General features: G+C 31.7%; 1 protein-coding gene across 5 annotated transcripts in view; it reads left to right on the top strand.

Annotated features, from left to right (window-relative positions):
* The window catches only part of LOC114333462 (uncharacterized), a 230,962-nt gene that overhangs the window by 39,582 nt on the left and 165,094 nt on the right, over window positions 1-26,286 (top strand). For 4 of the 5 annotated variants that reach the window (XM_050648583.1, XM_050648585.1, XM_050648584.1 and 1 more), the window contains 2 exons: window positions 4,047-4,223; window positions 11,939-12,058. In XM_050648583.1, the coding sequence (XP_050504540.1) occupies window positions 4,047-4,223; window positions 11,939-12,058 (297 nt within the window). Of the gene's footprint in view, window positions 1-4,046; window positions 4,224-9,560; window positions 9,582-11,938; window positions 12,059-26,286 lie in introns of those variants that run through there. The other variant, XM_050648586.1, reaches the window with a different exon arrangement.

The raw sequence follows: 26,286 nt of genomic DNA, 5'->3' as shown, positions 1-26,286 counted from the left end.
GTATCACCTAGGGTACGTTTGAACTATTTTTGATAAAAAAAAGAAGAATAAGATGACATTTTCTTACTTTTTCGATTATTTGTCATTATTGTTTGTTTACCAATTTGGTTTTATTCAGTTTTGTACTGTTATAGTTATTTTATTTAGTAGTTAGTTATTTGTGCATTAAGATTGTATATAATAAATATAGTCTTGTATGTTATTTGTATATGTACAGTGAAATGGAGGAAAAGAAAAGAGTTGTAAATTTCAGATATGACGAAAAATTTAAGTTAGTTGAATTGCCATTATTGAAATAATTTTAAAATATATAATATGCTGAAAATTACTTTTTATTATTAATTTTTTAATGACACACTTTTAGTTATATCATGAATGGGTTTTTGAAACACAACACTAGTTTGTTAGGTAGTAGGTAGACTACATAATTTTGTCAACAGACCTGTAAAAAACTCCAAAGGATTTTCTGTATTTTCCAACACATATTATATTAATAATATAAAAGAAAATACAAAATTACTAACTAATAATATACCTAATATTACAGAATAACAGAAAAATTAAGGTAAGAAGCAAATTATTGACAAACGTCACAAGTACATTAGTCAAAATTGTAAAAATATTACCCGACTGTCAACGATAAGTAATACCTAAAGTTTAGGGAGATCGAAATCCGTATCCTAACGTAAGGTAATGCTTAAGCGGTTTAGGCAATTCTTATCGTATGGTGAAATCCGTTTTAGAGTTAGGAAGTACCTAAACCCACTTAGGTAATTCTTAAATATTTAGGTATCGTTGGTGAAATCGGGCATTAGAGTTACGTCAATTACCTGCTTTATTACTTCCTTCCAAATTCCCTATTTTGATGCTTATTAGGGAAATATATTTTGATCTCCTTTAAAAAATGTAGAAGTATTAAGCTTGAAGGTTTTAAGGGGCCCCTCCTAACGTCCGGGCTGGGACGTTTCGCCGTCGCCGTCGAGCCGTTTCGCCGTCGAGCCAGTTCGCCGTCGGCCGTTTCGCCGTCGCCATCCCGGCATTGGTTAAGTTTACAAGAACGTGATAACATACTAACTTTTTTTATACTAAATGTCGCAAGAACGTGATAACATACTAACTTTTTTTATACTAAATGTCAGTGTAAATAAAATGCTGATGTTGCTAGTAAAACCAAGTTATATTTTCGTATTCAACTATACATTGTTTTCGTCTGAAAAATAAAATATTTACAGTATTAAAAATATTTAAAAAGGTACATTTCATAATTATGGGCAAGTCCTTTAAGATATTCTAGAATACCTCCATCGGCATTGAAGTTTCGGACTAATCTTAAAATTCGCTCATCCGCGTCCCTATATTTTTTCCTTTTTAAGGGTGGCAGATTCCCAGCAACTAATTGTTCATAATGAACGTCCCTACCCTTCTGCACCTTACCAAAGCTGTCGATAAATTTTCATATTGTAGGGTGGTTGACTCCTAATTATGTTTATTATTTAAATAAGGAAATTAAGGACAATAAACAAGAGTATAATTAGAATACATTATTAAATAGATAAATATGACTATTATCAGATTCCCGGAAATAAACAATATTGAGAAAAGGTATTTCAAGTTCAATTGTTTTTACTGTATCAAAAATAAAAAACTTCATTATGCAAAAGTGATAGTATATAATCGTTCGAAAACCATTCAAAACTTATATACAAGTAATGATCATCCCGAAATTATAAGTACGAATGCTAACAACGAAATGGCGACGGCGAAACGGCGACGGCGAAATGTCCTAGACCCCTAACGTCGCCCCCCCCCCCCGCCTTGCGGGCCTTCATCCTCCTCCTCTGTCCTTTCTTCGTAAGAATGCGGTGACGTTATTGTATTCGACGTAATATGGTTGCTATACATTCTTCTCTCCTTTGGTGTGCTGCCCCAGAGAGAGACAGGGTAACCACTAGCGGTGCTTTTTATTTGGTCTAAGTATTAAACTGGTTATCTTCAAAATCCACAATAGTACGTTCTTTAACGGTAAAACTAAATTTTAAAGAACCGCTTGGATTGACATGAAATTTTTCACACACATAGCTAACAAGTCAAAGAAAAAAGTGATATTGTGCCGATATGTGCTTTTGCCCTGGGGGTGGTTTTCACCCCCTCTTGGGAGCGAAAAAATATTCGTCCAAAGTAAGTCCGGAAATGTATAAACTGACTAATTTTAAATAACTTTTATTCTATAGATTTTTGTCACTAAGTCAATACTTTTTGAGTTATTTGCCAGTGAATATGTTCATTTTTTCAACAAAATAACCACGCTTTTAGACGGTTTTTGGCAAATAACTCAAAAAGTAAGTATTTTGTCCAAAAAAACATTCTTAGCAAAAATATAGCCTGTAAAATATTTTTAAAAAAATGGTGTATATACCACGTCTCTATACCTAGTAGAAGCAGAGTTGTATCTAATGAAAAATAGGTTCATATTCGTCAAATTCCAAATGGAATACTTTAACGTGAAATAACCAAAAATGAAGCACATTTCGGGGAAAACTCATTACAACTTTTTTAAAGTGTTTAAAAAAAGCTTAATTTTTGTTTTATAACAAAAATTTCTAGCGTCAAAAGTAAACATGTTACGCTCAAAATAAAACTAGTCCTTTTTTTTGGTAAAAAATCGGGAATATCACCTCCTAATTAGTGTCTTAAATGAACTTATTCGTTACGACTTCACAAGTGTATTGTTTATATGATCTGTAGCTTTCATCGGTTTAAAGTCCTTATTTTTGAAAGGGTTCTAGTTAAAAGGGGTTGAACGAGTCACTGATCACGAATGTATGCAAATTTAGAAACACCAAATCTTAATCAATTTTTGTCTTACAGAAAAACAAAAAATACAGGATATTCAGAAAAGCAATGCTGACTTTTTTTTGTTTTTAGAGATTTTTGGTAATAACAATTTTTAAGTTATTTTAAAAAAAGCATATTTTTCAAAATTAAAATTTTTAAAAATTTTACTTCTCCGACGCCCCTGAGGGGCATAAGGAGTTTCGAGAAAGAAGAAGAAAAATTTTACTTTAAAAACAATTTTTTTCAAAAATAAGCGCTTTGAATCGATGAAACTTACAGATCATATAAACAGAACATAAGTAAAATAATTTGTGGAGCGGTAACGATTAATTTCATTTAAGTTGCTAATTAGGGGGTGGTCTTCCCGATTTTTTTTGCCAAAACAAAAGGGACCAACTTTATTTTGAGCGTAACTTGCTTAAATTTGATGCTAGAAACTTTTTATAAAAACAGAAATAAAGGTTTTTTAAACACTTTAAAAAAGTTATAATTGATTTTCCCCAAAAAGTGCTTAATTTTTTGGAAGTTTCAAGTCGAAATATTCTATTTGAAATTTGGCGAATATGCACCATTTTTCATTGGCTTTAACTCTTGTTCTACGAGGTCCAGAGACCTCACGCGTGCATCATTTTTTTACTTTGTTACGGGCTATATTTTTGCTGACGTTTTTTTCGACAAATTACTTACTTTTTGAGTTATTTGCGAAAAATCGTCTAAAAATGTAGTTATTTTTATGAGACACTTTTGAGGATATGCTCTGACGATCAACGTGAACGTATCGTTATTTATCATGAAAACCGTTGTATTTCGAGAAGTGTCCTAGGTCTTTTTCGTTAATGTTTAAAAAAAGTGACCAGCATTTTTCAAGAAAAGTGACATACCTCAAAAGTTCATCGTTTTTTCTTTGTTAAATGAGATAACATAGATTTTTTGGTTTTATACTTCTTACAAAATTAGAAACATTCATTTATTTATATTCTTCGTTTTTAATTTAAAAATTTTTTAGGAGTTCCCGTTTAAAACTGACAGCTAAATTAAGATTTAAAAAAATCCATTTTTGTCTCTCCTGAAAAATATTGTTTTTTGAGTCGTGACACTTTGCTTCCGGGGATGAGCGAAGTGTTCTCTATCTTACGCATACTTAATTTTACTTTATGTTAATTCTTTTTCTATCTGAGTATAATCATTATTAATAATGTTTATTATTACAGTCCCGCCATGGATGACGTTTATGTTTCTGAAAGTGAAGAGCTTTATACTGTACACGGAAAAATGATACCAACATTTGAAGCAGACAATAATTGTATATTTGTATCTGTGGACGATGTGAGAAATGCTGGTTTTGGTCTTCTTACGAGAGCAGAACTAAATTTTATAACAAGTAAAAGGTAAGAGGGTGATGCGTCATAAAGCATTTCTTTTATACTCTGGGCTAATTAGCAAAATACAAGGAAAAGGTATTTACCAGCAATTTAATTGTTGAAATCGAATCTTATGATTCTATATATTAATAATATAGGTATGCAAAGTCCGCAGATAGTGTGCTACTTTTTTATAAACAAAATGGCGCCCGAAAATCGTGTTTTTTCAATTTTTACTGTATAACTCCAATGATTTTAACTTTACACCAAAAACGCTCAAACAAAAATATACCGTAATTAAATTCTGCATAGACATATTTTCCCCGATTTACTTCGACGAAAATTTTCCTCGGAAAATGCGGGTTTCTCCAACAAAATCTTTAATTTTTAACTAAAATTTTAGGTAGTTTATCAATAATTAAATACCTTGGCGATATAAAAGCTCTTTTGGTATATATTATATTTCCAGATGCAGATGGAACAGATTGAATGAACAGTTTAGCAATAATTAAATTGTTCTTTATAAATTTACGGTCGATATAATAACCACAATAATTATGATGCATAAGAATATGTAACTATAATTTTTGTATAAAATGACACTATACATATCTAATGCACTTTACAAAATTGAAATTGGACTATTTAAGCGGCCTCAGGAATATTTTAAAATTATAAACAATTTTTTGGCTTATAAACAAATAGAATATATCGGAAAATATTAAATTAAATTATGAAAACGGTACTGGATAGAACGCGACAGGACGCTTCTTAAAAAAAACGTTTAATTGTGATAACTGGTTCCTGACATACAGCCGGTCAAACTTGGCCGGCATGTAGGGCGAAGATATAAATAATAGGATGGCAATTTTCGAACCGTCACCTTTTTATTTCAGTCCTCTTTCCCCACACAAATTTTCATATCTCTAATAAACTCATACTATATATCTATTATAATAATAAAAACTATCGGTATTACGAATGAAAAATAGCAAAATTTCAATCAAAAATCAGGTTGGATAAAATGGAATGTCAAAGTTCAAAATCGGTATCCGTTAAGAAATGCATTTTCTCGGCTTCCCATGGAGCAATTTTCTTCGTTATTTTTTGTTTATAAGTAACTCGAATAGAGCCATCTAACTAATGCATTATTAAATATCAAAGTTGCTTTTGTTTTGTTATAATAAATTAATTTATTTATAAGAAAATAATATGTTTTATAATTCTACATATTTCTCCAGTTGTAGAATTTTTTTAGATAAACTGGCGACAAGTGTACCCTTTGACGTTTAAAATACAAATTTTCTCATTTGAAAGCCGTATAATTATTTAAACAATCTTTGTTTAAACAAATTTAAAAATTAAATCATTTTAACAAATTTAAAAATTTGTTAAAATAAATAAATAAAATTATTATAACAAAACAAAAGCAACTTTGACATTTAATAATGCGTTAGTTACATGGCTCTACTTGAGTTACTTAAAAACAAAAAAATGAAGAAAATTGCTCCATGGGAAGCTGAGGAAATGCATTTTTTTAACGTGTACTGATATTGAACTTTGAGATTCCATTTTCTCCAACCTGATTTTGATTGAAATTGTGGTATTTTTTACTCGTAATACCGATAGTTTTTATTATTATAATATATGTTATGAGTCGTTTAAAGATATAAAAATTTGTGTGGAGAAAGAGGACTGAAATAAACAGGTGATGGTTCGAAAGCTACCATCCTATTGTTTGTTTATATCTTCGCCGTACATGCCGGTCAAGTTTGACCGGTTGTATCTCGGGAACAACTCATCGCAATTAAACGTTTTTTCTTTTAAAAGAAGCACCCTGTCCCGTTCTTTCTAATACCGTTTTCATAATTTAATTTAATATATTAGTTAAGGAGAAATTATATTTTTGTTTATAAGCCAAAAAATTGTTTATAATTTTAAAATATTCCTGAGGCCGCGTAAATAGTATAATTTTAATTCTTTTGAAGTACATTAGATGGGTTTAGTGCCTTTTTATACAAAAATCATATCGACCGTAAATTTTTAATGAACAATTTGTTGCTAAACGGTTCATTCAATTTCAATCGGCTTCTGGAAATATAATCTATACCAAGACCAAAAGAGTTTTTATATCACCAAGTTATTTAATTATTGATAAAATAATTACTTAGCTAAAATTTTAGTTGAAAATTAAAGATTTTGTTGGAACAACCCTTATTTTCCGAGTAAAATTTTCGTCGAAGTAAATCGGGAAAAACATGTCTCTATGCAGAATTTTATTACGGTAAATTTTTATTGGAGTGTTTTTGGTGTAAAGTTAAAATCAATGGAGTTACAGAGCAAAAATTGAAAAAAAAAACACGATTTTCGGGCGCCATTTTGTTTATAAAAAAGTAGTTTATTTTTACTAATTATAATCTATTTATTTTATAAGCAATAATGGTTTAGTTACGTTTCTTCGGATAATAATTCTGAGATATCTATTCCGGAATTTGAATCACTGTCTTCATGATTAGAAAAGCTTTCTTCTGATGAACCAGTATTAATAAAAATTTTTAGGTTTTCCAGCGTAGAGTCTAACAAATGTCCTTTTTCTATTATTGTTTGCTTTTTAACCAAGAGGAGTGATTCAAATTTACCGCGCCGTAATGCTTGTTTCTAATGGCAGTTATGTACGCCGTTGCTCCCGCTTGGCGGCGCTGTATAATTGGGGGTCAACGTTTTGGCAATTCGTGAAGTTTGTATATGGTTTTTTTGTTTACGTTTAATAAATAATAAATTATGGCAGAAAAATACGGATATTGGATTGTTTGTAGGTTGAAAAACGAATTGAGGAGAAGGAATGCGAGAGTTACTGGAAAAAAGGAAGCCTTTTAACAGCCTCCACTGTTTATACAGCCATCTATTTCCTAACTGCCCTGTCAAAGTTTCTTAGTCTCTTGTTGCCACAAGATCAAATTTATATTTTTTGGCTTCGTTTACTAGATGCTTCAGTTTTCCTTCCTGGAATGATCCTCTTATATTCCACGTCGGTATTTTAACGAGTTCTTCTCTATTGCCATTATCTCGTTTATTATTTTTCGATTCTTGTTTCCGTTTTCTTTGCCGGGTCATCTTTGTTGGGTCTCCTAATACTGCATTTAATTCTATTTTGTTGCAATGTCTTTCTCTATTCTTTCCAGCTGCTCCTTTTCTTTATTCCATTTCCATAATTTATTGTTTATTGTCAGTCTTTGGTATCCTGTTTTTGTGCTATTTCCTTTGATTTTGTCTTCCTTAGCAATTCTTCTTATTTTGGCAATTATTTCCCTATCCGTCCTTCGTCAGATCATCATTTATGTATATTCTTTCTCTCAGTTGCTTGAGTTTCATCTTATTTTGCATTACTTTGATCTTTTCTGTCTTGCTATCAATCTCTACAAAATATATTTTGTCTCCCAGCTTTCTTGCTTCATTAATGTTTACTTTTACTCGCATTTCCTTTTCTATAAATGTTTCTAATCCATTCCCTACCAAGAGTGGTTGATCGTAGTGATGTTGATTATAGTTACTTTCGAGTATTCGTTACAAATCGTTACTTTTGTATAAAGTAATCATTTACTGTATTCGTTACTTTGATTACTATGATTACTTTTGTATTTGAGTACCGGTAATCATATCGAAAATCGTATTTCTCAGTAGGTAGGTATTTTGTATAAAGTAATCATTTACAGTATTCGTTACTTTGATTACTATAATTACTTTTGTATTTGAGTACCGGTAATCATATCGAGAATCGTATTTCTCAGTAGGTAGGTATTTTGTATAGGTATTCCGACATAACAACGACCTTTACCAATCTGTTTAAGGGATAACAATGATTTGATTACTATGATTACTTTTGTTACTTTTTTATTTGAGTACCGCTAATCATATCGAAAATCGTATTTCTCAGTAGGTAGGTATTTTGTATAGGTATTCCGATATAACAACGACCTTCACCGAGCTGTTTAAGGGATAAAAATGATTTGATTACTATGATTACTTTTGTATTTGAGTACCGGTAATCATATCAAGAATCGTTTTTCTCAGTATGTAGGTCTGTATAGGTATTCCGATATAACAACGACCTTCACTAATCTGTTTAAGAGATAATGATTTGATTACTACGATTACTTTTGTATTTGAGTACCGGTAATCATATCGAGAATCGTATTTCTCAGTAGGTAGGTATTTTGTATAGGTATTCCGATATAATACCGACCTTCATGAAGTACGAAGTAATCAGAGTAATCAAAGTAGATACAATAGTCGTTACTCGCTCTGATATGATTGGTACGAAGTAATCAGAGTAAACAAAGAAGACGCAATAGTCGTTACTCGCTCTGATACGATCGGTACGAAGTAATAAAAGTAGATACAATAGTCGTTAGTCGCTCTGATACGATTGGTAAGAAGTAATCAGAGTCATCAAAGTAATCAAAGTAGATACAATAGTCGTTACTCGCTCTAATACGATTGGTATGAAGTAACGAAGTAATCAGAGTAATCAAAGTAGATCCAATAGTCGTTACTCGCTCTAATACGATTGGTACGAAGTAATCAGAGTAATCAAAGTAACGATTTGCCTCTCTGTATAGTAATCGTTACTTTCGGTATTCGTAAGTAACGAGTACTTTGTAACGAATCTTCAATCTCTTCGAAAGTTCTTCCATTATTTTTCGATATTCTTTTTGCTAGAATGCGAGAGTTACTGGAAAAAAGAAAGCTCTTATCGAAGGGTAAGCTATATCGTCGTCTTAATATTTTATTTCTATAGCTCAGACCAAAAGTGAAGTTTTATAGTGAATTATTCAATTTTTTACAGTCGAATCCAGGGGCACTACATAATCTGTTTCAACAAAATGTTTGTTGCAGATACGAGCATTTATTGTCGGCAGATATTTATCCCTTCCTATTGCTACAATAAACTTTTTTCTCATCAGAATATCTTTGGGAAACTTATATCCTGATGTTCTCAATAAGCACAAAGGCACATTGAGGCATTCTATTTTCTCAAATTAAATTTACACAGCGAAACAAATATGCAATATTTACTTAGAAATAGATTGATTTGAATAGTTGACGTAAGTTGACGTGACCTCCAACTACACAAGCACCATCTACGTTGAGCTTTCCAGATTAGCTGCCATTGGTCCAACCACAGGAAAGTTTACTCCACTCCTCCACTGTTATTAAATTTTGACACTAATGACATTTATGAAATTTTGGCACTTCTGTCATTTTATAGTTTAATTAAATATATCGGCGATTTTTTATGTTTTCTGCATTATTCCTTTAATTTTTAGATTTTTCGTCTACTTTTATATAAAAACAGTAGTTGTTTTAAGAACTCTTTAGCGATGTGTTAGTATATAGGATAGGCCAATAAAGTTAAGTTTTTACTTGACATAACGGAAAAGACGATGTGTAGTACGAGATATTACAAAAAGGCTACCATCTTGGGATTCATCAATTTTTTAGTGGAACAATTTTTAAATAAACAATTGAGACATTGAGACAATAAAGACATTGCTATCATTGTTTATAAGCTTGTATATTTCAGTTGTAATTTCATCAGGACCACTCGCTCTGCCATCTTTTGATGATTGTATGGCTTTTATAACTTCAGAGCGTGTTGGTCTAATTCACTGTTTATAGCTCTACCTAAGAAGACAACAGCAAAAACCTGTGCTGATTATAGAACCATCAGTTTGTTAAACCACTTACTGAACGTTTTTCTGTAGGTAATACATGGTCGTATCTACAATAAATGCGAGGAATACCTGGATGACACACAGTTTGGTTTCCGTAACGATTTTGGAATGAGAGAGGCACTGTTTGGATTGAACGTACTTGCTCAAAGCTGTCGAGATATATCTGTAGACATATACTGTTGTTTTATTGACTTCCAAAAGTCATTTGATCGTGATAAGCACTCTATATTGATCGAAGCTCTAAAAGACATTGGCTGGACGGCAGAGATGTTCGAATAATTGCAAATTTATATTGGAATCAAACAACATCAGTTTTAGTAGATGATGTGGAATCACATGCTCTTAATATTAAAAGAGGAGTACAGCAGGGATGCCTCTTGTCACCCCTGCTTTTCAACGTTTACTCCGAAAGAATTTTCAGAAAAGCACTTTCTGAAAAACACGAAGGAATACTTGTGAACGGTGAAGTCATCAATAATTTGCGATATGCGGACGATACAGTACTCCTAGCTTCTAGTCCAGAAGATCTGCAAGCACTACTTGATAGTGTCGTTGAGAGTTGTAGGGCGGCAGGTCTGGATCTGAACATACGGAAAACCAAAATACTCGTAATAAGTAAACAACAGCATATAAAACCGTCTATATATGTAAATAATACCAAACTTGAGCAAGTTGATAAAATCGTTTACCTGGGACAGCAATTCAATTGTAACGCAGAAAGTCACGGCGAAATTAGATCTAGGATAGAGCAGGCTAGAGCCGCTTTTAGAAGGATGTCCAAGGTGTTATGTAACAGACCTAAAATTGGTATTGAGGATCCGCCTACTTCGCTGCTACAGAATTTTAAAAGTTTCCTGGGTGGAGAAGATTCGAAACTCCACAATACTAGAATTTCTCAGCAAGACTACTGAGATCATAAGAAACATCAAGCAGAGAAAGCTGGAGTATGTCGGACATGTAATGAGAGGTCCCAAATATAGGTTGCCACAAAATATCATGCAAGGAAAAATAGCAGGCAAACGCAGTCCAGGACGAAGAAGAACCTCATGGATGAAGAACTTGTGAGATTTGTATGGTGTTGATACAAGCATGCTATTTAGGGTGGCAGTGAATAAAATTAAGATAGCTATGATGGTAACCAACGTTCTGAAAGGACATGGTACATGAAGAAGAAGAAGTAAACAGTTTCGTTGCTTATCGACACTCATTTTATAGATACTTAGATATGAGAAATCTGCCCTTAGTGGGTGATCCTTTTTTCTTTGTTTATATGTGTTTGTCTCTGTTCCTGATTTTAACCAAATGACTTCATAATTCTGTTCCAAGATATAAGGGAATATTTTATTACTACTGCTACTATTGGTTTACAGCGTTCTCCGACGCCTTCCGACTCGTTAACCGTCATTCTTCTCTATTTAACCATAGACCTGGAGGGATTTCTCTTTCCTGTAGTTCTTTTTCAATTCCCTCCCTCCAGCTTCTTCTCGGCCTTCCGCTTTTCCTTCTTCCTTGTGGTGTCCATGTCAAAATCTGTGTAGGGATCCTGTCATCTGGCATTCTCTGTACATGGCCTTACTATATTAGTTGTTTTTATGTCATCAATTATTGTATGTGTGAATCCCATCATTCCTCGTATTGTCTCATTTGGTATCTGATCTCTTCTTAATTTGCCTGCTGCTCTTCTCCAGAAGTCCATTTCTGTTACTAGTAACATTTTCTCTGTTCTTTGTTTCAGTGGTCAAACTTCACTGTCATATTGTGACTACACTTTTAATTATGGTATTGTATATGAGCTGTTTATTTGCTTTAGATATTGTTTGGTCCCACAAAATGCCGTTCATCATGGATATGTCTGTTCTACTATGTATGTTTGTGTCATTTATACATTGAATAATTTAATATACCGTTAAACAAATGCGTGCCCTTCATGTCCTAATGCCTAGTAATAGTCACTAATGAACTTTATTCTGATACTTATTGTATAACTCAATATATTTTATTTTGTAGGAAGGTAGTCCTAGACGACTTTTATCAGTCTCTGTTAAATCATGCTTGCTCATACTTAATGAAAAATAAACAACTGGCGGCAGTTATTACGGAAGACACTATTTCCAGCATTATAGAACGGTGAGTATCTATCTTTATTCATAGGCCAGGGCGCATCTGTAAAAATATTAGTACATTTGGATGTTGAGAGGTGACTCGTATTTTTTTGCAGAAATGGCTTGAAAATAACTCATATAATAATATTTGAATTATCCTCCCACTCAAAAAGGTCCGGAACATTTTATAAATAATCAAACTGTCAAAAAATGAAGGAAACATTCAATTTTTTTCTTCGTTTTTTGATTATAACTTTAAAAGTATTCATTTCCGAGAAAAGTTGCGCTGTCATAAAAGTTGCGTAATTAAATTTCCTACAATGTAGGATTAGTTAGAAATTTTAAAAATTGTCACCCTTGTTGCAAAATACAGTAAAACCCCGAAAATCCTAACTAATTGGGGGGACGGCCTGTTCGGATTCCGAAAAGTTTGCCTAACTAGTAATTCAAAGTTCAAAGCTTTCATTGTAGTTGATTTTGAGTCGCAAAACGTTCTCACAAGAGTGTGGACAATATTTTTGGACTCAAGTTGACTACGAGAATACCGAAGTAAGTTTATGTTAACCTTTATGTATAAAGTAGGTACATACGTATTTATTTTTAAGAAATTTTAAATGTCTAAAGTCCTAGTAATCCTACATTGTTCAATTTTCTGGTTATACTCTGTATAATAAACATGTTTTTAACTTTTGTCTTTAATTTTTTAATTTTTTTCACTTTCCGTTGGTTCGGATTTGCCGAAAGTTCGGATTAGCGGGGTTCGGATTTGCGGGGTTCTACTGTAGCAATAATCGCGAAAAAACCATAAAAAAGCAAGTAGTTTCATTTTACGTTTTTCAACCATTTATGCTAAACTTAGGACCGTCATATTTCACCCAGAAAAACGTTATTGTATAATAAACCAATACTGTAAATTTCATCAAGCTCGGTTTAATAGATTTTTCAAAATAAATTTTGCAATCCACCTTTCGTAAAAAAACTCATTTTTTTAAATGTTGCAGGACTGAAAATAAAGCAGACGGCAAGTTGAATTTTTTTACATATAGAAGAATACTGTACCTTTCATTTGCAGTTTGCAGAATTAAAATCGGTTAACTACTACGACGTCAGGAATTTTTTAAATAAACAATAATTATTGTTCGTTTATCCGTTACAGCGGATACGTTTGCTCTGATTTGGCATTCCAATGACCTTTGATAATGATTGATAAATTTTAATTTTTAGTACATTTATATATAAATAAATAAATTTGTTTATTGCAAAATAAAGACACATACTCTGCCCTTTGAAATAACACTTTTTTAGCAAAAACCTTCTTTGTTCATATATTTTAACTTAGAGAATTAAAGTTTATTATTTTTAAACATATGCAATTGTTTAAACAATATTTCACAAACAATAATCAAATTAGTTTGATTTTTGTGGAATTAAAAAATACAACAAAATATAGAGTAAGAAAATAATATACAGTGGTACCTCGATATACCAGCGCCCTAATATACGAGTGTTTTGAGATACGAGCCGCCGAGCGAGCGATGTTTTGCTTTGAGCTGAGAGCAAAATTTGAGATACGAGTAACCGCTTTTTCATGCCTTTTTTTGACTACCTAATTTGTATTATAAAATAAAAGGTAATTTTACTGGTAATAGATCTTTACGCCATAAAGATCATTTCAGGGGTCTGTACGTGACTATTACTTGGACCGACAAATTAAATAGACATTGTAAATTAAATGGGACAAAAATTCGTATTCCGCGTTCCCCGAAAAAGTTACAACTGGTCGTGCATCGGAGTTGTTAACGAAACATGTCTAACACATTTCCGCAATATTCTGAAAGGGAGGAAGAAACAAACCTCTTTGGACAGTTTTTTTGAACGAGCTGCAGATGAAAATGAGCAAAGTGTGACGAAAAAAGCGAAGACCACTGACGAAAATTAAGCGCTTCCATAAGCACCTCATTTTTCTTATGTTTTTACAGAATATGTATGTATTTTTTGTTATGTATAAATAAATGTTCCTTTTTGTAAAAACATTTTTCTTATTTAAAAACACTTAACAAAAACAACTAAGGTGTTTTTTTTTGGGACTGGAACGGATTAATGACATTTCAGTTAATTTCAATGGGGAAAATTGCTTTAACATACGAGCAATTTGACATACGAGCAAGGTTGCGGAACGAATTACCCTCGTATGTCGAGGTACCACTGTATTAGATAAAGATGGAAGAAATTTTGGTGGAAATCCACTTGTGTGAATCGAACACCGCTGTCCTGCGCGTAGCACCAAAAATTAATGTTTATTTAAAAAATCTCTGACGCCGTGGTAGTTAACCAATTTTAATTTTGCAAATTGTAAATGAAAGGTACAGTATTCTTCTATATGTAAAAAAAAATCCAACTTGCTATCTGCTTTGTTTTCAGTCCTGCAACATTTTGAAAAAATGAATTTTTTTGCGAAACCTGGGTTTCAAAATCTATTAAGCCGATCTTAATGAAATTTACAGTATTGTTATATTGGGGGCTATGATGTATCATTTACGTAAAGTGATTACACACATGTGTAAAGTTCAGAATTACGTACATCAGATTACAGTCATCAAAACGGAAAGTGTATTCTGTCGTGTCTTATGTCTTGACTGTTAGTTAATTCATGTTAACCTAACTTTTTGCTTTGTTTTTAAGTTTAATGTTCATATTTTGAAAAGATGAATTTTGTAAATCTTTTATTATGAACTTTTAAATGCTGTGGCAGAAAGACATAATTTAAATCTAGAGTGACATCAGTTACGAGATAACCAGTAATCCGTTTGAAACACAGGACAAGTAATCCGAAACTTTTTATGAGATATTTCAGTGTCATAAACTATTACTGTGAGATAAAATTAAACAATACATTGTAATTACTAATAGATCAACAATCTTATATTTTTTATGTTTATGTTTAGTGATAATGTTTAAAACTTAATGGACTAACCTCATGTTGTAAGTTGTTATGCTTATTTTATACAATGCTTTTTCGTCTTAATGTCATTGTATTTACTGAGAAAACAATTATAAGTTTATTTTAGACTTGATGAAACAAATAAATTTTGCGAAAGGTTGATATTAACACATTCACCGACACAACTGCATATAATATAGTCACTTACTCCATAAGATGTGGCTACATGTGAAGCGTGTCCGTGAATGTGTTAACAGAGTTTTTTTATCGTGCCCTTTAACTTAATGACTGCAACCTCAAAATACAGATAACAGACTAAGAATTCAGCTACTTTATCCATTTAGTGAAGATGTTTTGTTTACAAATCTATAAACATTTAATCTACATTGCTGTATGCTATACCTACTAGGATGTTTACAGATTTGTAAACGAAAATATCTTCAGTAAATGATGAAGTAGCCATATTCTTTGCCTTTATTCTCCACCGTCTATATCAAATAAGGATCACTTGAAAGTGGTGGGTTCTTCAATCAATAGGTAGAGAATAAAAGATAAATTCGGCTACTTCAATCCTATCAGTAAACATCATCACTTCATCTACAAATGAGTTTGATAAGAAACAAACATCCATAGAGATATAAAAATGCAATAGTTGTTACCTTAAAAAGATATCAACAAGATAAGTAATGCAGCTAGTCAAATGAACCATTGAAAATGTAGGATATAAATGTTTATTAATGAAGAACAGGAACCAAGAGTTACACTTCCAAATATTTAATAGCATTAGCCATAATGTCAACTGTACTCAGTTTTTGAAAAACCTAATGATTTATGTTTTTATTTACATTTTCAATGGTTCATTTGACTAGCTATATTACTTAAATCTTGTTAGTTGATATCTTTTTAAGGCAACAACTGTTGCATTTTTATATCTCTATGGATGTTTGTTTCTTATCAAACTCATTTGTACAAGAACTGATGGAAGAGAAGGTTAATGATGTGAGTTAATAGTAAAATCAAGATAGGAAATATATATCAGCATATCTTGCAATGACGATGGAAAAAAAAAGAAAGTATGTGTAGGATGGAATGCAACCATAGACACATGTTTCTGACTCATAAGGCGTCATCAGTACTGTATAGCAAAGTTAGAATAGGTGTATGTTAGCTTGGGAAAGGAGCACTGCAACCAATTTGTGACAATAATGTTAGAATACCTTGACGATTCCAGAATAACAACTAACACATCCAAGGAGGAAGCTACAGCTACCTGAGGAAAGGAATGCCAAATGTTTAGAATGTTTGAAACTCAATGTTTTTTCTCAGAGTTTTTCAAACAAGGAAAGGTTAATGCAGATCTATTCTAACTTGGCTATACTGTACTGATGATAGCTAATAAGTCTAAGACACGTGTCTGTTGTTGCATATCTTAAACATACTGTATTTTTTCCATCCTAGTTGAGAGACATGCTAATATATATATATATATATATATATATATATATATATATATATATATATATTGATGCACGTTAAGTTGTGACTTCCGGTATACAGAAGAGGCTGTCCGACTTCCACCTTTTCTACTAGGAATTATTTTTTAAAAATTGTGTATTTGGTAAAAGGGGGGCTTATAAAATGGGTCTACCTATTGAGGGGAAAGGATTTACCAAAATAAATTTTGTATATATATACGTATATACCGAAGCGTACAGCATACGTTATGGCTTCCATATAAAGGGTAGTTCAAGGCGCGTTGTCACTTCCAGCGGTGTTGTCATATTTTGGAAGTCACAACGACTCGTCTGCTAGATTTACCTCCTATTTTGAGCGTAATGTGTGATCTTTTGAAACTTTTACTGTGAATACAGTTGTCTGTGTTTTAAAGTTGTCTATTTAAATTAAAATATTGATATTCATTTGATTATACAGGTTTACAAAAAAATACATTTCGGACTATTTGACGAAACCATATGACTAGGGGGGTTTTTGGGGTCGCTGGTTACGAATCCGGGGTTCGCTAACCTCTATCACGTCAGGTAAAGGTTATTTCAAGGACAAACCAAGATAAATCGACAGTCGCTCTGAAAAAGTATATTAGGAGGGTTTTGGGGTCGCTTATAACGAAACCAGGATCCACTGACCTCTATCACGTCTAGCTGAAGGTCATTTCGAGGTCAAATCAAGATAAATCAACACAATCGCTGTGAAAAAGTATATTAGGGTGTTTTTGGGGTCCCTGATCACAAAACTGGGGCCCGTTGAGCTCAACCACGTCAGGTAAAGGCCATTTAAGGTCAAATCAATTTTGTTAACTCCTCCTGATTTGAACTTGAAATGACCTTTACATGACGTAGTAGAGCTCAACGGACCGCAGTTTTCATGATCAGCGACCGCAAAACTCCCTATACTTTCAGAGCAATTGTGTCAATTTATGTTGATTTGACCTTAAAATGACGTTGAACTAGACGAGATAGAGGTCAGCGGACTCCGGATTCATCTTCAGCGACCCCAAGAACCCCCTAATATACTTTTTCAGAGCGACTGTCGATTTATCTTGATTTGACCTTGAAATGACCTTTACCTGACGCGATAGAGGTGAGCAGACCCCGGATTTGTGATCAGCCACTCCAAAAACCCCCTTGTCATATGGTTTCGTCAAATTGTCCGAAATTTAGTTTTTTTTGTAAACCTGTGTTATTTATGATAATATGATTGATATTTATTTTACAAAAATACTAATATATTATTATTGCTGTAAAATGGATTTATTGGAATTAATTAAAAAAGTGTTAATAGTAAGTCATTTATTTACGAAAATTATATCAAAAATGTTAATAAATAAATTTGAACTTATAGAAAATTTTAATATTTTAGATTTTATTACAGGCACCGTCCTTTTAATTTTTGATGTACCAATAATAATATGTAATAAAAAATTAAATGGCTAAACCCTCCAGGTGGGGATTACCCGCTAAAAAGCTATCTAGATCCATCTTTTTCGAGCAGATTTTTCCCAATCTGCTACTCGATACTATTGACTATGCTTCTCCATTTCTTTCTATCCTCTTTTGTTTTTCTGCTAGTCTCTAATTCCTGCCCTATATAAATCTTCCTTTAATTCCTGTAACCATTTATTCTAGTTCCTCCGCGTCTCCTTCTAACTCCTGGTCTCCATTGTAAAATTGAGTTTATAGTTGTTGCGCTACCTGCTCTCCATAATAATATATGCCCCAACAATCCAACTCTGTGCCCAAATCAGAAAATCTGGAATAATATCTACCCGGGTCGAAACATTTTTTTTTAATATATGAAAATAGTTATTTATGAAACGGAGTGAGTGCTATACATCGCGTAAGTTCGCAAAAAGTACTTCACGCACAATTTCATACAATATTTTATCTACGATAAACAAATAAAAATACTGTAACTCTTCGTCACTGGAATTCATTTCTATTCTACAATTCTTAGAACTGTGACATATAAAAATTCTAATTTCTTTCAAACCACAAAACTGTCAAATTTTTTTTTGTAATTTATTGCTCATTATGTCATCACCTCTCTTGTGCTCTGCACAAGAGATCTAAGGTTAGAGCTAAGAATAAGGTTGGCTAGGTGCTACGTTTTCTCGACTCTGTTTTACGGAATGGAAGCTTGGACCTTGAATGCGGCATCAATGAAAAAACTGGAATCATTCGAGATGTGGGTATATAGAAGAATTCTAAAAATATCATGGACAGAACACGTCACAAACAAAGAGGTTCTGAGAAAGGTGAATAAAGAAATGGAAGTCTTAAATACAATTAAAACCAGAAAATTGGAATATCTCGGACATATTACACGTGGAGAGAGATACAACTTGCTCCAACTCATTATGCAGGGAAAGATTCAAGGAAAAAGAAGCATAGGGAGACGCAGAATATCGTGGTTGCGCAACCTGAGAGAATGGTACGGATGTACATCAAACGAACTTTTCAGAGCAGCCGTCTCCAAGGTCCGAATAGCTATGATGATTGCCGACCTCCTTCGCGGAGATGGCACTTGAAGAAAAAGAAGATGTCATCACCATAAAACGCGAAAGTTAAGAAAGAATATTTAATTATATGAAAGTGTGTCAAAAACAGTGAGAAAAAGTAAATCCCATTTAAAATACATTGTTACTTCATGCTTACTTTAAAGCACTGCTATCTATAATGACAGTTTTCACAAACTAAAAATTTATCAATTATAATATGACATAGAGTAGATAAAAGTCATTTATTAATTATTAATTGATTATAGTCAGAAGAAAATTAGATCATGCACCCCTTGTTTTTTATAATTGTTAACATACTAAATTACATATCCAATAATTATTGTTATCCATTAAATATATCGGCCTTATATCGGATCCTCTTCTATTAGTCCGTTCGCTGACGGTAAAATATTGCAAAACCCATAAATTTTAAAAAACCACTTAAGATTGACATGAAATTTGGCATACACATAGGTAACATATCAAAGAAGAAAATTGATATTGTGCCGATGTTTTCTTTTGCCAAGCAGACATTCCGTTAACATCTTTAGTCACAACATAATATCAATGTTAAAGTATTATTAGAGCAACGCGGTATGGTGTCACATTTATTTTAATGACCGACACACAAAATATTTTAATGACGGATCCCACACTAGAACCAGATTTTTATTACCTACTGCTGATAAGGTAAAGAGTTATTAAATATCACTCGTTGTCATCTCTGTGTTAATTTGAAATAATAAAATATAAATATTGTAGTTTTGTATTCTAAAATATTTGGAAAAAATATCTATGTATTTTTTTTTTCATTTAGGTACACATCATTTTAAGGGATTGTCCGGAAGAGTACAGGCTCAATATATCGGCAAATGAATTTTGTTTTAAATACCGTCCGTATAGAGGAGGTGCTCGTTGGGGATAGGCGCAAAATCTTAGTCCAGTGCTAATTAAATGCATTAATTTTTTTCGAATTCTGAGAAAACTAATAAGTATTTTTGAAAAATTTAAACGCAGAATGGAAGCTTACATTATTACCGAGGGCAGAAAGTCCCTGAAAACTTATATAATGTTTATTTTAATAACTTATATACCTAATATATGTTTATTTTAATAAAGATAATGGGATGAAAAAACAAGAGAAAAGTTAGTGTGATTTTTAATTTCGAATATTTCATTCAAAAGAAACTTTTTTTTATTCTAAGGGACTTTCGGTCCCCCGTAATAATGTTATCTTTCATTCTGGGTGTATGTTTTAAAAAATATTTATTAGTTTTCTCAGGATTCGAAAAAAATAAATGTATTTAAATAGCATTGGACAGAGATTTTGCGCCTACCCCCTTAAGAGAGAGTTTACTGCATTTTATATTATTACTAGAATTTATTACTTTAAACTTTTTATCGCTCTTGATTCATTTTATCGTGTATTTAATTCCATTCAATTGTAATTGTACATTCAATTTTTTTGTAATTTTTACACGTTTTATTACTTTCGAAATAACAATAACTATAAAATCGATTTTTCAGCCTACTTGGGTCAAAAAAATACAAAATTTTCGGAAATTTCGTTAAATGAGAACATTTACCTACATTTCTTGTATTTAAGCTTTTAATAAGATTTTTAAAAATAATTTAGATTATTTAATAGATACATTCACCGGCACGAAAAACGGGCACCCCAAAAAATGGGTCATTTTTGATGGCTCGTATCTCCTAAACCTATTCTCCGATTTAAGTATTTCTTTAATATGTTATAGCCTTATTCTTTAACTATATCGCTGTAATAATATTGTTTCTAGACAGGTAAATTATCATTGTATACTGGGCGTACCAATCAAACTGGTTTTTTTTTCAATTTTCACAACACTCTGTGGAATATTCTAGCCTTTATACAATATTGAAATTAAAACCCAACTATAGCCCCAGGTTTTCTTAATGTTCTGTTTGTTATTCATTCGCTTATGTTGGATAATAAAAAAGTTAGGGACTTTAACAATTAAACATGTTCTTTATCAATACATGGTGTTTCTAAATAAGTGCGACAAACTTTAAGGGGTAATTCTGCATGAAAAAATAATGATCGTTTACTTGATAAAGCTATGTCCGCAAATGCTTGCAAATATAAAATTATTTTGCCACACGATCATTATTTTTTCATGCAGAAATTACCCCTTAAAATTTGTCGCACTTATATTTAGAAACACCTGTATCGATAAAGAACATGGCTAGTTGTTAAAGTCCTTAACTTTTTTATTATCCAACGTAAGCGAATGAATAAAAAAACAGAATGTTAATAAAACCTGGAGCTATAGTTAGGCTTTAATTTAAATATTTTATAAAGGCTAGAATATTCCACAGGGTGTTGTGAAAATTGAGAAAAAAACCCAGTTTGATTGGTACACCCGGTATACAATGAAAATTTACCTGTCTATCAACAATGTTATCATAGCTATATTGTTAAATAATAAGGCTATAACATATTAAAAACATTACTTAAATCGGACCAAAGGTTTGGGAGATACGAGACATCAAAAATTACCCATTTTTTTAGGGTGCCCGTTTTTCGTGCCGGTGAATGTAGATTAAATTAGAAGTTCATTGTAAAAAAGGAAGTAAACAAAAACACGAGAAAAATGAATTTATATAAGTAAATAGGTAAGTAAATATTATAGATTGAAATAAGTACAGAAAATATATAATTATAGAGATATACAGGGTGCCCCGAAAAGATTGGTCATAAATTATACCACAGATTCTGGGGTCAAAAATAGGTTGATTAAACCTCACTTACCTATATACAATAGTGATCACAAAAAAAGTTACAGCCCTTTGAAGTTACAAAATGAAAATCGATTTTTTTTAATATATCGAAAACTCCTAGAGGTTTTTTATTGAAAATGGACATGAGGAATCTTTATCATAGCAACATCTTAAAAAAAATTATAGTGAAATTTGTGTACCCCATAAAAATTTTATGGGGGTTTTGTTCCCTTAAACCCCCCCAAACTTTTATGTACGTTCCAATTAAATTATTATTGTGGCACCATTAGTTAAACACAATATTTTTAAAACTTTTTTGCCTCTTAGTACTTTTTTGATAAGTCAGTTTTTATCGAGATATTTTGAATATTTGTCGAATCCACCACTATTTGTATATGGTTGAGTATGATTATATACACCTGTTAATAATCTGAAAATTTATTTATAACTTAAATTTTTTGGTATATTTTGAAAAAGAAGCCACATCTCGATAACAGTTGACTTATCAAAAAAACACTAAGAGACAAAAAAGTTTTAAAAACACTGTGTTTAACGAATGGTACCACAATAATAGTTTAATTGGAACGTACACAAACATTTGGGGGGTTTAAAGGAACAAAACCCCCATAAATTTTTTATGTAAATATAGTAAAAAAGTAGCCGCATCTCGATAAAAACTGGCTTATCGAAAAAATACTAAGAGGCAAAAAAGTTTTAAAAACGTTGTGTTCAACTAATGGTACCACAATAATGAATTAATTGAAACGTACACAAAAGTTTGGGGGGGTTCAAGGGAACAAAATCCCCATAAATTTTTTATGGGGTGGACAAGTTTCACTATAATTTGGTTTTAAGGTGGGCCTGTCATAAGAATTATACATGCCCGTTTTCAATAAAAAATCTTTGAGAGTTTTCGATATATTGAAAAAAATCGATTTTCATTTTGTAACTTCAAAGGGCTGTAACTTTTTTTATAAGCACATTTGTACTAAGGTAAGTTAGGTTCAATCGAACTATTTTTGACCCCAGAATGTGTGGTATAATTTATGACCATTCTTTTCGGGACACCCTGTATAATCACATATTGTACCTTCATTTAAGGCTAACTTTAAAAGTAAAGCAGATCTGCTATTATTCATGTTTAAAAACAAAAGGCACACAAAACACTAAGTACGATTAGGACCGCGAATCTACAACAGATAAATGTCTGGAAACCGTTACACAGGGTTGCCAAAAAACGGAAGTCACACCGAGCGGTGTGGTATACGGAAGACGCTACGCGTTGTGTACATAACCTGTATAGTAGCACGGGAGGGACACTAGCGCTGGTGATATACCGTCGAACTAAAATCTGATCTTATGAGTATGTTAGATACGATATGACTTCCAGCGAAATTTTCAATATAAGCCTTCTGATACCATCTAGTAGCCAAATTCGTAAAAATATAGGCAAAACGTTGTGACTTCCGAAATCGGAAGTCATAACGGTATATATGAAGTAACAACGTATTACGAGAATCTACTTTGGAAGTCACATGGATACATGTATCAATATATATATATATATATATATATATATATATATATATATATATATATATATATATATATATATATACTTCCTACCTTGATTTTATTGTTAACTCGCATTAACCACGAGGAAGTGGTTCAAGCAATTCAAAAAATAAAGAAAGAAAAGGGAACCAGAGGATATTCCTGGGGAAGTGTGGAAGGCGTTAGGAGAGCAACAGAAAAAGCACAGTAGCTTATTTGAAAGGGTGTTCAATTCTATATTCACTAATATAAACATAAATATTATTATTTATACAAGGTGGGCAAAAAATAATTTTTTAATTAAATTAATTGACGCAAAAATAAGAATGCATGCAATTTATTTAACTCAAAATACATTCTATGGCTGTCAGAAAATAGAAAAAAAATGTTTATTTGGCATATAAACATTGATTTTCGCTTAAATAAAATGTTCAAACTGCCAAGAGGTAGGTGGGATGCTGTTTGTGATTTAATTTAAGCGAAAAGAAATGTTTAATTGTGAAACATTTTTTTTTATTTACTGGCAGCAGTACAATGTATTTTGAGTTAAATAAATTACATACATTCTTCTTTTTGCATCAATTAATTTAATTCAAAAATTATTTTTTTGCACACCCTGTATAAATAATGATATTATTGTTTATATGAGTGAATATAGAATTGAACATCCTTTCAAATGAGCTACTACACGACCCCTATTCCCATTAAAAAAAATCATCGATTACGTCATCTCGCTCAGATGCACGAAGGCACTAGTATGAAATATATGCCCAAAAATTATAACTTAAAAAAAATCGACATCTTTCGGGATTTTTCTCCAAAGTTGTCCGTTTTAGAGAAAATGAATTTATTCCATAATTTAGCCCCTCTCTGTATTATGTAAATCAGAAATAAGAAGATGAAAGAAATGGTTCCATGACATCTCGTAACGCGACAGTTCGTAACTGTACAAGGTTATTCACTATATTTTGACCCCCCTGTAAACTGCTTTATTTACAGAATTAGAAAAAAATGTAAAATACAAAAGTTATTCGATTTTTAAATTGATTTTTTGACATATATATCATACTAGTGACGTCATCCATCTGGGCGTGATGATGTAATCGACTATTTTTTAAATGGGAATAGAGGTCGAGTGCTAGCTCATTTGAAAGGTTATTCAATTCCCTATTCAGTAATATAAACATTAACATGATCAATTATACAGGGTGTCCAAAAATAATTTTTTTAATTAAATTAATTGACACAAAAAGAAGAATGTATGTAATTTATTTAATTCAAAATACATTATACTGCTGTCAGAAAACAGAAATAAATATTTATTGAACAAATAAACATTACTTTTCACTTAAATTCAATGTTCAAGCTGCCTCCCATCTGCCTCTTGGAAGTTTGAACATTGAATTTAAGCAAAAATCAATGTTTATTTGTGCAATAAACTTTTATTGCTGTTTTCTAACAGCAGTAAAATGTATTTTAAATTAAATAAATTACATACATTCTTCTTTTTGTGTCAATTAATTTGATTAAAAAAATTTTTTTTTGGACACCCTGTATAAATAATTATCTTATTTATATTACTGAATAGAGAATTGAATTATCTTTCAAATGAGCTAGCACACGACCCCTATTCTAATTTAAAAAATAGTCGATTACGTCATCACTCCCAGATAAATGACGTCACTAGTATGATATATATGTCAAAAGATCATATTTTAAAAATCGAACAACTTTTATAATTACCATTTTTTTCTAATTCTGTAAATAAAGTAGTTTACAGGGGGGTCAAAACATAGTGAATAACCCTGTACATATTCGTAACGCCCACGGCCCACATTAAACTTTTTAACAAATTTAGCATTCCTGAATTTAATAAAAAAATGCATTTTGCATACATTGCTATACTAAAAGTAATGGTACTTTTTTTAAGGCCACTTCTTGTTAGATATATTTCATACACATTTTTGCATATATTCTTGTTGATATGACAACTAAAGAATTTTATTTATTTATTTATTAACGGTATCCATTTACAGTTTTAACAAAGCTACAGCTTAACAATAAATGTGTCAAGGCCACAGCCCAAAAAAATTAAAAGAAAAAGTAAGACAGGTTATGTTACTAAAAGGTAAACAATTGTATTAAATAAAATTAATTATTTAAATGCTGTACTACAAGCAAAATACAATTCATTAAAAATTTAATTTTATATAATATTTGCAAATCATATCAATATTGTAGAGCAACATACAATTATTCTTCTACAATGACAGTAGGTATAAAATATACGTCAATTTGACAATTTCAATTAACAATAGGAATTATTTAAGAAAGTTTCAAGATTTCTCCGATATTTACGCACGATCGTTTCTCGTATCCCCTCCAAGTACTTGCACACCGCGAATATTTATTTTAAGACAATTTTTAAAATGTTTTTCTCCACGAAATATGAAATGTTTTCCTGATGCTGGTTAGTTAACAAAAATAAACAGAATAATTCAATTTTGACGTTACGAATATGTATAGTTACGAACTATCGCGGTTACGAACTGTTGTCGTTACGAATTGTCCGTTACCATTTGTGTGGTTGTGGTTACTAACTGTCTTGTTACGAGATGTCTGGTCACGGAAAGAAATAGCTAAATTTCTGTTGCTCGATCGATGTAAATAAGAGTATTATATGATAGTCCAGGACGCATCTGTTTTGAGATGGACATTGAGAGGTGACTCTTATTTTTTTGCAAAAATTGCTTGGAATTAACTCGTATAATAATAATTAAGTTATCTTCCCACTCAAAAAGGTCCGGAACATTGTTTAAATAATCAAAATGTCAAAAAATTAAGGAAAAATTCGATTTTTTCTTCGTTTTTTGGTTATAACTTTAAATTCACTTCCGAGAAAAGTTGCACTGACATAAAAGTTGCGCAGTTAAATTTCCTATAATATAGGATTGGTTAAAAAATTTAAAAATTGTCACCCTTG

This window comes from Diabrotica virgifera, chromosome 4, assembly GCF_917563875.1.
Source record: "Diabrotica virgifera virgifera chromosome 4, PGI_DIABVI_V3a".
Taxonomy (NCBI): Eukaryota; Metazoa; Arthropoda; class Insecta; order Coleoptera; family Chrysomelidae; genus Diabrotica; species Diabrotica virgifera.
Note: the sequence above shows the minus strand (reverse complement) of the source record. Positions and strands in the feature narration are given on the sequence as shown.